At 29.9% G+C, this 13,798-nt stretch overlaps 1 protein-coding gene across 5 annotated transcripts; it reads right to left on the bottom strand.

Moving 5' to 3' along the window:
- Positions 1 to 8,211: 8,211 nt before the first annotated feature.
- On the bottom strand, positions 8,212 to 13,225 carry LOC117919585 (protein cornichon homolog 1). Of its 5 annotated transcripts, none has more exons than XM_034836775.1 (5): positions 13,010 to 13,223; positions 12,541 to 12,722; positions 10,726 to 10,848; positions 9,021 to 9,117; positions 8,212 to 8,636 (listed from the first exon to the last, which is right to left on the bottom strand). In XM_034836775.1, exons 1-4 carry the CDS (start codon positions 13,082 to 13,084, stop codon positions 9,057 to 9,059), a joined length of 441 nt encoding a protein of 146 aa, XP_034692666.1. In that variant the 5' UTR covers positions 13,085 to 13,223; the 3' UTR covers positions 8,212 to 8,636; positions 9,021 to 9,056. The 5 variants fall into 5 exon arrangements, with proteins under 5 accessions (XP_034692666.1, XP_034692667.1, XP_034692665.1 ...); XM_034836776.1 differs by having other exon boundaries at positions 8,212 to 8,603; XM_034836774.1 differs by lacking the exon at positions 8,212 to 8,636 and adding an exon at positions 8,676 to 8,841.
- Between the last annotated feature and the right edge of the window lie 573 nt (positions 13,226 to 13,798).

Genomic DNA, 13,798 nt, shown 5'->3' with positions numbered 1-13,798 from the left:
AAAGGGCTTTTAAGGGAACCCATTAGTTTCCTTTTTTCTTTTTCTTTAAAAAAAAAATGTTGTTTTAAAAATACTATTAAAAATAGTTGCCTAAAAATTAAATATAAAAATATTATACCTTTATTTTTATATTAAACCCCACATTTTCAAAAGAATTAACTATTTTACACTCAACTTTATTTTGAATTGACATTTTATATTGAATTCATCTTTTTACTTTAATTTTTTTTACATTTGAAATGATGACTTTCATTTTTTGAAAAGATAAATTCATTTTTACATTAATCTATATTTTTAAAATATGAGTTTGATTTGAAATCTAAGTGCATGATAATTTTAGAATTATTTTTAATATTATAAGTTTTTTTAAAAAAAATTTATGCTACTCATACAAAAAACCCTTAAGTCATATCTGATTCCTAAAAAATATTAAGAAAAATATTTTCCCATGCTTGATTATAAAAATACAAAAAAAAATCAAATAAAATTGAAATTAGTTACACATTTATATATTTTAAAATTATATAATTTGTATATTAAATAATTAAAATAAAATTAAATAAATTTGGAGTATAATATAAAAATAATTTATTAATTTTAAATCTATTTTTTTATATTTATTTCTCTTGCATTTTTCCTTGGATACATGCCCTGGGACAGCCCAATGGGGTCACCAGTGCCCTTAATAGAGAGTGGGAGTAGTAATGGTAAAGCAAAAACTTCACCATGAAGAGAAAAGAATAGGGGACCAACAATGCAGAGGAAGCAGAAGCCGGCAGCTTGACAGTGGCTTCTGTACTTATCAGCAGTGAAATGACAATTTGGAGGATATGGCCGATCCTGGACTTTCCCATCATGAAATAACCATAAAGATTCCCGCCCCATAAACCCCCGCTACGCACCCCAGCCCCCAGAAAAAATAAAGAACGTCACCAAGGCTTTTAAAAATTTTGAGGAATAGTAGGAAGTAATAAATAGAGAGTAAATTAAAAATAAATAATTTTTAAAAAATAAAAAAATGAAATCAATATATAATTTTTATATATTATTCCCAATTTATTTCACTTATTTTAATTTTTTATATATAAATATTAAATCCATATAGAAATTATTTTAATTGAAACGTTTTCATTAAAAATGTTTTAAATTCTATCTAATAACTAATTTTTTAACCTATTTAACATTTGAATTTTTTTATCATTTAAATATTAAAAAAATTAAAAATAATTTTAAAGTAACATTCAGAAACACTCTTAATTTGAGAATAAATTATAACAAAAGAAAAAAAAATATCTATCATCCTCTAATTATTATCTAAAAATCACTTCAATTGATTATATCCTATAATTATTTGAAACATCAAATTTTGTGAGAATTAGAAAGCGCTTTCAATCATTTTCAAAACCACTCATATATTAAGTCCAAATAATTTGAAAAATGATTTTTTTAAAACTAGTTTTAATCATAATTATTATCTTTTTTTATAAAATAAACCCAAATGAAATCATTTTTCTCAATATTTTGAAAATTTTCTTAGTGTTTTTCTAAAGCAAAACATAGTATAAATATTTAAACATATTAAAAAAGAATGCTTTAATAATATTTTTGTTAAAGTTTTTTTTTTTTAAAGAATAACCTATTAAAGCCTATTTGAATGTTTTAAAAAAACACATTTAGTTTAAAAAGTGTTTTTTAATGAAAAATAAAATATTTAATGATATTTATAAAACATTTTTCTTTAAAAAAAATCACTTATAGGATGACAACAACTTGATTGGTAACTCTCTTACAAATATTTATAGAAAAAACATTTCTACTTAAAATACCTTTTATAGGAAATTATTCATTGCGATTCTTTATATCTTTTAAATGATTTTTAAAAGTTTGACGTATACCTAATTTCTAAAATAAATAAATAAATTATAGACATTAAAAACCCTTCTGCCTTCTTAAAATCACCTTCAAATGGCTTATAAATCTATTTAATTTAAAAGGCATAACTTGCATCTTCATCTCAATTTTAGAACTTAGGAGTAATTTTTTTCAAAAAAAATGTTTTTTTGTTTAATACATTTTTATCGCTGGCATAAAATTTTATTAAAAAATATAAAATTTAAAACTTCCTTTGACCATGATATATACCAAACACATGACCTTTCTAAAATACAAACAGGGTATAAACAATGCAATTTTTAGGATAAAAGCACTTTTATCCTTTTAAGATCATTTTTAATAAATGGGTTTTAATTTTTTTTAAAATAAAAAAAATTATAAACAAATAATAGTGTATTTGAGTGATTTTAGAAAATGTTTTTAGTATTTTTAATATTTAAATATTAAAAAATATAATTTTTTTTTCTTTAAATCACTTTAAAACGGAGTCAATGATGATGATGTATTAAAATTGATAATTTGGGGAGTTGGAGAGGAATGTTAGAATCCTAAGAAGCCAATAACCACACTGGATGACATTTAGATGGAGGGGGGCCATGGCACAATAGAAAGGATAAAAGGAAAAGCGAGGAATAGACATTGTGTGGCCAATTTGGTTGTACAAGATTGCTGGAAATGACATGTCCAGTTGCATGACAAGTGACAACATATATTTTGTCACATCTATTATTTATATATATATATATATATATATATAATTATTTATTGAATTTTTCCATAAGGTCCACCACGAAATGAACAACAACGAGGACAGTGGCATGGACAGTGGACATCAACATTATTAGTATTATTTTAATTTATTTATTGTTGTTGGTTGCTCCTTCTACAGCTAATGTGCTGATGTGGTCACATCAGTGTATTTTCTGCCAGCTGTCCTGGAAATTTTACTCATGTCCTGGAAAACCCTAGCTCTCCACCTCATCCCATCTTTCGTGTAATTTTCTTTGGGTACGACAATGACTTCACTTGAGAGTCCCACAATTAAATCAAAGTCATAGTTAGGAAAATGTCCCTTATCCATACTCATTCCATGCATGATACCCCCCATACATGAATAATACTACTTCCATCTCCACAAGCAAATGGAGAAATTGAATGACTATCTTTTGATAAGGAAAATGCTAAGATACCTACCAAACCCAACTTTTGATTCATTGAATGCGTGTGGTGAAATCAAGAGTGAAGAGGGTGGGAGTGCCCCCTTTGATTTTTTATTTTTTATTTTTTTATAAATAATTATTACTAATTAATAGACTACCACTAAACTATAAGAGCATTTTGGTCTTATTTTGCCCCCCAAATTGAAGTTTACACGTTACTTCCCTATTCACGGTGCGAAGTTCACATCATTTAATGAAAATACAAATAAATGAGATTATAGTATAAAAATATAAATAAATAAGTAAGACATTAAAATACTAACAGTATTATCTAATTATGTATGATATTTAAAAAGTATCAATGGATACCTTAGCCACCTAGTCAAACCCGTTTCATAACAGTTATAAATCCCTTTTCCCTTATATATATAACGTGGATTTTAATTAATGTTATTTATAATAACAAGACAAAATCTTAAATAAGATTTGCTTTATTTATTTTGTATGAGTCATAAAATATTATTGTCTTAGTTATTTTTTATTAGCTTGGCTACAAAGTAGGACAAAATTATAGTATATTAATTGGAATTAAAAAAACAAAAAGTTAAATTAAATAATTAAGGCCTATAAAGTAGGACAAAGTGTTAATATATTTGATGGACTAAGAAAAAGGTTGAATTAAATCATTAAGGCTTGGTTTTAATTGTACTTTTAGGTTTGTTTGGAGATAATAGTGTTATGATAACACTATTAAAAATATTATTAGAAAACATATTTTAAATAGTATATAAATAAAAATAAAAAAATTTAATATTATTTTGACAATAAATTTTTTTTATTTTTTTATATAAAAAACACGAAACTTCTTTCTTACAACTAATATAGGTTATGTTTGGTTTTGAAAAAAATTGAATGGAAAGAATAATCTAATGTTAAAAGAATTAAAGTTAATTAATTTCTTTAAACTCATTAACTTGTTTTAAAAAAATTATTATAAAAATTAAATAATTTCAAAATATATAATTTTTTTAACTTTTTTTTTTGTATCTAACTTTCTTTCATATTTTTCATAGTAAAATCAAATATAGAAAAATATATTTTTATTATTGTTTTTAATACTTCTAGAGAACACAAAAATGGTCAAAAATCAATAAGCAAATGTTTAAAAAATATTGATAGACTTTTGTATATATTTTATTATATAAATTTCAAATATATGTTTTATTTTTTATTTTTTTTTTGAAAAAAAAGAGAAATCAAAATCCAAACTATCAAATATATTTATCATTTATATTTGATTTTTATTGAAAATTTATTTATATTTTCTATTTTTTGGCAACAATAAAAGTCGAAATATTATCCTAAGAATATTTTAATCATAAAAAGTACATTTTTGTGATTTTGGGAAGTTTCTATGGTGACTATGGAGCATGGACCACAGGATATTATAAAATATAATATAATAACGAAAATTTGGAAATCAGAAAAGCCTGATAAATGGGCCAGATAACGTCCATGTCAGTGGGCCTTTTGAGAGCGTGCCACTCACATGCCAATGGCCCATTAGCTGAGTTGGAGGATTTTTAACTCTCTTTTTTAATTTCTAGAGCGACCCCTCTATAACAATCAAAGACGCCAGGCCCAGGCGCCGTTAACATATGGGGCCCATCTGTCAACTTCAAGTGGGTCCCTAGTTCTTCATGGGCCCACTTTCTGTTTTCTGGACTCTGGTTTGAGAATTCGTATGGCTTTTACACAATCCTCATTCCATCGAATCCATCCACATCCTAAAGGGTTTGGTTGGCCACTGGATCTTGAAAATCTTTTGGCCACTTTTTCAAAGTTTTCGGTAAAAATAACTTTCAATAATTTTTTAAAATATATATATTCTTTTACTTAAAATGATTTTCAATAAAGAATTTGCTAATTGTATTTTTAGGTTAAAAAGCATAAATATATTTTCAATCACGGTTCCAAATAGACCCTTAGTAATACATAAAATCAATCAAATTTCACAATTTTTGTTTTTTGTTTTTTAGTCTTTTACTTGCCATCTATTAATATTTCAATAATTAATTTTGATAAAATATAAATACACTCTATTTTAAGATAATTATAAAAGTTATATCTTATTTAATAATTTTTAAAATTATACAAAACTAATAATATCTTTGTACAAATTTATGAACATTTATTAATTTTATTTCTTTGGAGAAATTGAAAAAATAACTGAAAGTTATGTTTGATTCTTATCAAGTTTATGAGAAAATATAAGAAAAATAAAATAAAAAGAAAAAATTATAAAAAGAAAAAGCAAAATAAAATAAAAAATAAAATCAAAGTCAATATATTTTTACCATAAATTTTTATAACTGCAAATAATGAAGAGATTCTTAGATGGAGCTCAAATCCATGACTTATCATAAGTCATAACTAACGTTTAAAAAAAATTTAAAGTTTGAATATTTAACTGGATAGCGTATATAATACTCTATAACCGAAGTAAAATAGTGGTACAAGAGACATTGTTTGAAAAACGAACGTTTTGATTTTTTTTGGATTAGTGATTGGATGGAAGGAAAATTTTATATTAGAAGCATATAAAGGGAGTAGGTGGAATTGAATTTGGGAGGGAGGCAAAAGAGAGTGTAATTCAACAGCAACACTATAAAAAAAGGGGCGCAAGGCCCAATAATAAAAAGAAGATTGAATGTGACGGCAACAACTAAGGTATGACTAAAAATATTTGGACAACAACCCAGACATTGTCCGATAATAGCAAATACAATGGTTGGAAACCAGCTAATCACCCTTGCCTTCATAAATGTTTAAAAAATGGACTTCTTTTTTTTTTCGCTGTCTCACACTCACACTTCCGCCAATATTCATTTATCAACTCAAAAACTAATTAATTATTAAGAATATCACTCAACGTTCAAATGTTAACTTCTAGGATTTAAAAATGAAAACAAGACAAAAAAAATAAAAAAAAATCCTACTCGTAGCTTTTCTAAGTTAACAAAGTGTCTAAAGAGGCAGAATGCCTTATTAACTTTGATAAGCGCAATGGCCCCAGTGTAACTGGTACAATGGGAGCGTCAGAGATTGTCCGAAGCGATGGGCCTGGCTGAGAATGACCCATCAGAGAAGTAGGCCCATAAGAACAGAGGTTGATGGTGGTGGTGGTAGGACACCTGGGGCCCAGTCAGAGAAACAAGAAAACAACTCCAGTCTTGTCCAGGACCGAAAATGACCCTACGCATTGGTAATGGGGTCACGGGCCAATTGCTGGGAGGAATACACGTCAAGTGGTTAAAAGGCTTTGGAATCAGAGAGTTGGGCCCGCAATGAAAGGAGTTGTTATACCAATTGGAAGGCCCATAATCGTCGACGATGGGCCCAATAATCAATTATTGGAAACTTTTTGATTGGACAAAGAAAGACAAGCTGCTGTCAAGCTGTCTATAGTATGTCGGGACTGTCTAGCTGTCAGCGGAGTCCACCCCAAGAGTGATAGAGTGGCCCCCCTGTTGTAAGGACTTTCGTTTTCAGGATCCATTGAAAATATCAAAACATACGTGGGTTTAGGAGTTGAGAGGCCAGGCTGGGCCGAGTATATTCGATTATGGGCTTGACAATAGACCCACCTTACCTTGTCATGGTCCATTTGTCTTTTAAAATTTTTAAAATTTAAAATGACTAAAAAATTTTCATACCTTGATTTGTTTAAAATAATTTCTAAAAACCCTTATCTTAAAGTTTTTACATTTATATACATACATATATATACATATATAAAAGTCTTTATCATTTTTCTGATTTTAAAAATAGAAGACAAGTTTGTAGAAATAAAAACAAAAAGCATATCCAAACAACACCTAACTTAATTAATATCATAAACTCTTAAATCGAAATTCATCCAATATATGTATTAGCAATTGAATAATAAATGCGTAGCTCAAATTACTTGACTTGGTTGCATGTTTATGTAAAAAGAAAAGGGTGAACTCTACTTGAATTCGTTTTAAATAGGATATTATCAACCCTTATTAATTTTAAAATATTATAATTCATATAAAAATCAATTATATTATTTTTTTATATTCACATTTTGTAATATCTACTAAATAATATATATATATATATATATATATATATATATATATATATATATATATATATATATATATATATTTTTAACAACAAAATACAATTTATATTTCATTTAATATTAATTTAAATTGAATTTATAAATTTTTTAGAAAAATTATTTTAAACACACTTACAAATTTCAAAATAAAATAGCCAAACGCCCTTATTTTCAGAAACAAAAAGTTATTTTTTATTTTTCCAACTTTCAAAGCAGTTACTAAAAACAAATTTTCAGAAAACATTCTCGAATGGTCCCAAAATCCCTAAAACTTTGAACCCTCCAAGAGATGAGAAACTTCAACAAATAATGCGTCGCTGAAATGCTTGGATGGATGACACCAGGGATACAAACAATGAAAATAATATGCTTTGTGGCAGGGGTGCAACTTGGCACCCCACAGTTGAGCGAGTCAATGCAATCATTTTCAATTCTAGATTTAACTTGGATTAGATTTTTTCAACTCGAAATTAATTTAAATTAGACTCCACTTACTATTTATAGACAACTAAACTAAGATTTATAAACAACTGAACCTACCTTGAACACGATTTAATGTTTTGATCACATTTATAATATATATATATTGTTGTTTTGAAATTTATTCCTATTTATTATTTAAATTTTCATATAAATATATAAAAAAATTTAAAAACCAGATAGACAGATAGACAGTTTCGAACTATGTAACCTCATCAACTTGACTAACTTGAGTTTATCCCAATCAACTCAAGTCCAAACCGACTTCTCCGGACTCAACCCAAACTTAAAGAAATAGGGTTATATGAACTTGGATTGAGAACTTCACAATTGAAGGTTGGATAGAATTAGGTTCTGATTAATTATTTCTTAATTCTGATTGGACTAGGATTAACTATCAACCCACTCAAATTGCAGCCCTACTTTGTAGAGATGGGTGATCAGTTCAACTTTTAATTTAAAAAATATTAGAACACAGGAAAAACTAAAAGGAAAAATAAATCAAGAAAATGGCAAATGGTTTGAAACTTATGTGCAACCCTCACAATATAAATGACACATTGTGCAGAACCCACGCACGCACCCGTGTGTGAGTATACATACATGTAGAGACAGCAGCAATCTGGAATGCTAGACATCTACGCCAAATTATAGTGCAAAAGTGGTAAAACAGGCAAAGCGCAGATTACGTCACATAACTAACTGGCCACTGGCTCAAAGCAGAATTATTCCAAAATGGCATTAATCATTGATCATGCTAAGCTGCACCACCGCTTTAACTAAACCTTGATGTTCTTTTCCTGACCTTTTTTGTGTATTTTTATTTTTTTTATCAGGTATGAAATGCCACTTGGCTAATGAAGTCTAGTAAAACCATAGTAGAATGGTGAAGCCATTTATGCAGACATTGTGCCCGCCACCTGTGCGTGGGAGGGGACAGCATGCATCATAAGCTGAACAAAGGAATATGACTCAGAAAACAGCGAAGCACATAGCGCACAGAACATGGAAGCATTATATAGGTAATAAATGTAAATCAGTGAAGCCAACAAAATATTAGATGATGTATGAAGAATGGGTCATCTTGTCTGATTCCGAAATGGATATAGGCACTTCTCCGCTCCTTCAAAAGTTCCATTCTACGAAATGCCCAAAAATCTAAAAATCCATGGGAACCCTTCAGATATCAGAACAATCAAAGAGGTACACCAACATGAAGAGTGGGAAATGGAATTCATTTCAGCTGGCAAGCTTTTTAGAGCATTTGTCTCCATGAAATTTTTAGAGAAACAAAATAACAGAATTCCCGGGATCAGAAGTATAAAAAGCAAACTTACAAATAAGAGGCAATAACACTGCCACGCAGTGGGTAATCAAAATATATGCACTGCATCTTCTTCATCAATTACAGAGTTGAAAATACATATTACAAGCCTGCAATAGAGTTCATTATCAGCATGACAGAAAGAGAGGGAGCGAGAGAGAAAAGTCCACAAATGCAAGATCACTCTTCAATATTGTTGGTATCTATAAATTAGAAAATGAACTAACTCACACAAGGTTGGTTAATTCACAGATTTTAATAACTAATCCACATTACTAAAGATAAGTGTTTCTCAATTAGATCTTAATCTGCAGGAATGTGCCAATCTTCAATATCTATGGTACCTACATATTAGAAAACAAACTTAGGAAAGCTTAGTTAAAATTCACAGATAACCAACCCATGCTATTAAAGATGGATGTTTCTCGATTAAATCTAATTTTGCAGCTGGGAATAGGAGAACCATGATACATTCTTACAGAGATCGGGCTCCCTCAAAATGGGCTTTTACATTTGGGAGGAGAGGATTTTGATTATCAGCTAAGAGAGGATGTATTCACACAAATTGGTTCTCTTCGTGTAAAATCAAATGAGGAGACAGCCAACCACTTGGTGATTCACCAGTAGCCAAGATCTCATAAATTTTCTGTGCCATAATTACAGTGATGATACCCTGGAAAGTTCAGGAGACTTAATAAGGTCATGGCATGACAGATTCATTTGAGGGGAAAGGAAGAAAGCATGAGACATCTACATTGTAAGGTTTGGTGCATTTTGAGAGAGGAATAGGAAATCTTTTAGGGCCTGGGGACTCCTATGCTATAGCTCAATGGGATTGTTCTCCACTCTTTGTATACAAAGCAATGGAGTCTAAGGGGAAGTAGGCATTCTGGATTCTAGACCGTTTGGCTTTGGCTCCCCACATAGGTGTTTTTGTTCTTACATGGTTTACCCATGACTTGAATTCTGTGACTTTGGCACTCCAGTAAACTTATTTTGCTCTTTTCCTATGAAAAAGGAATATCTATAGATTGACAAGTCAAAAGTTCCTTCTTCCAAGGAAAACCCACAAATATTAGTTCAATCCCCTGAAACTATGAATATCCACATTTTGATTGCAAGTCCCAGGTTTGAATGATACCAATTCAATCCACAAAAAGTCTAGAAAAATACAAGACACAAAAAAGAAAAAGATGAAAACACAGATATTATAAATAATATTTTTGATAGGTACAGATATTATAAATAATATGTGGAGTTTGATTCCACAAATAGGGCCATGACTTAAATAACCAGTGTAAAAGTTACTTATGGGAATAACAAACAACTATCAGTACAAAAATTAAGTCTTGGGTAAAGTATTTTTTATATTTGCCACAATCAGAAAAACATGGTGAATTCTTTAGGTCTGTAAACTACTCCAGTAGACTTTTTAAATAGCCAAACCTAATTGAAGTGTTCAAAGTGAGTAAAATATACAGGTGAATATGTACTACTAAAGTATCTAGAACTCTAGAAAAGAGGAGCGGATGTCTAATTCTTCTTCAGATTGGTAGAGTGACAATGAGCCTGCAGCAAGGATTCTATACCCAAACAGCAGGGAAAACCTTCCGTTAGACAAAACAAAATGAGTAGAATGTAAAATCCAGCACAAAAACAAAAATAAATGTAGAAATAAAAGAAAATTTTTATTAACCTACTAAGTGGAGATAACAAACCTGATAATGACAATGATAAAGAGAAACAGGTAAAAGGCAAGCTTGGCAACCCTGTACTTCTTCTCGGCACTAAGAGTTCTAAAAACTTCAGTTACGTCAATAAGATGCTGCCGTTTCATAAACCTGAAACATCAAAAGAGAAAATCGTGACAATAAACTAATATTTCAATTCCAACATGCACACACACACATGCAAAGACAAACCTAAACTGAAAGTTTGGATCTATCAACTGAAAAAAGCATATGCCTTGCTATGGAAAAGTTATTTCAATATCTTCCCTTCTCCACTTCATCTATCCTCAGTCATTAAAAATTAATATCAGTTTCAATCTGATATGGGAGCATTATTTGCACATTCATCACGAGGTTCTGTATCAGCTCACCATTTTTCAGCTGAAATCATTTACATGACGTAGCTGTCAGCAGCCAGAAAGTTATGTTACCATTTGCCAAAAGGATCTTGTTCTCCAGTATCTAATTACTTAAATTCTATCCTAATTGCTTCCCCTGAAAATATCTCAGTCTATCTGTGCAAGGACATGGAAGAGTCTGCAAATCATATTCTCATACACAGTGAAACAACTCAATTGTTGTGAGACCTATTGCCCTTTTGGTTTGGGAGTCTCTAGGTGTTCCTGCAATCAGTCAGGGAGCTTCTGTTCACGTCGAATGGGTGAGGCATGGGCAAGTGATGGAGGAAAATATGGAGATCTGTCCCTCCTTGTTTGTTTGGTGCATTTAGAGAAAAAGAGCACAGGGGCTGAATTTTAAATGAAGAGGAGCATTCTAATACGTGGCTAAAAAGAGGCTTTCCTCAAAGCTCTATATGTCGTCCCTAAGAGTTCTTTAGGGGGTTTAGACCTTTTTTCTTTTTTCAAATTTCATTCCTGGTATGGGTGTGGGTGACATGTTCCAGCCTTTGTCTGTCTCTTTTTTTCATTTCTTCTTTTTTTTCGCCATTTTGGTGCTTTTTAATTACTTCTTTTCTCGTATATGCAGTTTGTATCCCCTTTTGCTAGCCACTCTTTTAATAAAACATTTCTTTTCCTATAAATAAATAAAAAATGATTTCAGCTTTATGTTCTTTCATGTTATCTGAGTGGATTATGAACTTCCTTTGATCCTTTGAATGTGCTCAATGTGAAAAAAGAAAAAAAGAAAAGAAAAGGCTTCTGGTTGAACAATTACGCATGGCATATTTGGGAGTTTGATTTATTCTTTCCACATTTTATTGCACAGGTTTTGTCAAGCATTCAATTAATTTTACCACTCAAATTTGAAAAACAGTAGATGATGAACCCTTTAATGCAGAATATTTTTTTGCAGACTCTAGTTTTTGTGGTCCGTGCCATATGGATGATTGTGTGTGCATAATTCCATATGCATCAAGCAATAGTCCAATGATCTGATAGCTCCAAGAATGTCATAAAATTAAGATAGATATTTGCATGAAGAAAAGAAGTTAAATATAGTATATATATTAGTCTATCTAAATGAAGTCAATGGCACATTAGATTCATTGGACTTAAGGAGAATTAGCATAATGCAGAGCAGTGACGTACTCAGGAGCTGAACTCTCTTTGTGAGTATACTTTTCTATTATTTTTAACTTAAAACCAAGATTATTAAATCCATTCATAATAATTGACTTAATAGCCAAGTCGATATCATACACAGTTAACAGGAGTCATGATTTTTGCTAAGAGACCAGTAATGATAAAACCATGTCATGGGCATTATACTAAGAACTGCCAGCCACAAAAGAAGAAAATATATAGAAACCATCATTTATAGATTGACCATATGGATACTTACAGCATCGCATTATAGCAAGTGATAGGAACCGAAATCAGGAACAGGAACCAATGCCAGGTTAAGAGGAAAAGCATGCACAATACTCCTTGCAGTATAAAGTCAGGAACAACAATGGAATTAATGCGAGATGATGATTCGTAAGGGTTCATATAATCAGCCTCCAAATCGGATAAGCATAAAATCTGCGGAAACCATTCACACATTTCAAGAAAAACTACAAAAAATGACTCACAACAAACCTAGTCTGTTTCTCCATATCAATCTCCTCAAATGAATTCAAATCAAACCTTATGTTTTCGTTTGTTTGGTCGCCGAGAAACCAGAGGAAAACAAAATAATAAATACCGTAAAAAGGAAAACAAACAATTCATTTCCGCCGATATTTATTTTCCCGAGTTTTCTCGGAAACCTAACAGAGGGAATGTAAATGGGTAAACCGTGAGTTAGTTGTTAGGGTTTAGAGATTTACCTGATAGAAAGTTGAACCGAGAAGGGCTATGTTGATGAAGAAAAAGATTATCCATAGAATCAGCTCCCAAGACATGATTAACAGTGAAGTAACATCCAATTTCTCGGAAGTTGGAGGTCTGATTAGGGTTTTTACGATTGGTGGACTCGAAACTTATTCCGGAGGGGAGTTTCGTTCGGTTTAGTTCCTCTCAATGGAATGGAACATGCCAGCAGATCCTTAGTCAGAAAGTACCGGCCCCTTTGCGCACCACGGCTTGGACCCACCTTTTTTATTTATTTATTTTTTTCTCTTTCCATTTTTTTTTACTATGTTGGTAATTATAATTTTATTATAATAACGACAATTCCGTGATTAAAGTACATTGTGTTTAATTACTGCCGCAATCAAATTAATGATATGATGTTGATTAAGTCGGATTTTCATTCATTTTTTAAAACAAAAAGTTGTTTTCGTGCCCGTTAACAATTAAACAGCCTAATTAAATAAAATGATATAATTAAAATTCAATCAATTTTTAAAAGCTAAAATAGAAAGTATGGGTTTAATTGATAACCATTTTTAAATACGCTTGTGAAATATAATTTTTGAATATGATGTTTTATAGAATAAAAATTTATTTAAAAATTTAAAATATTTTTAATATATGTTTTTAATATATTTTAAAATAATTTGTATACATATTGTTTTATTTTGAATTATTTTAAATATTTATATAATTATTATTTGAAATTGTCAGTGAAAATAATAAAAATATGTTTTTTAAAATATTTTATTTTATGTTTTTAA

The sequence above is a fragment of the Vitis riparia genome, chromosome 8 (genome assembly GCF_004353265.1).
Source record: "Vitis riparia cultivar Riparia Gloire de Montpellier isolate 1030 chromosome 8, EGFV_Vit.rip_1.0, whole genome shotgun sequence".
In the NCBI taxonomy this organism is placed as follows: Eukaryota; Viridiplantae; Streptophyta; class Magnoliopsida; order Vitales; family Vitaceae; genus Vitis; species Vitis riparia.
Note: the sequence above shows the minus strand (reverse complement) of the source record. Positions and strands in the feature narration are given on the sequence as shown.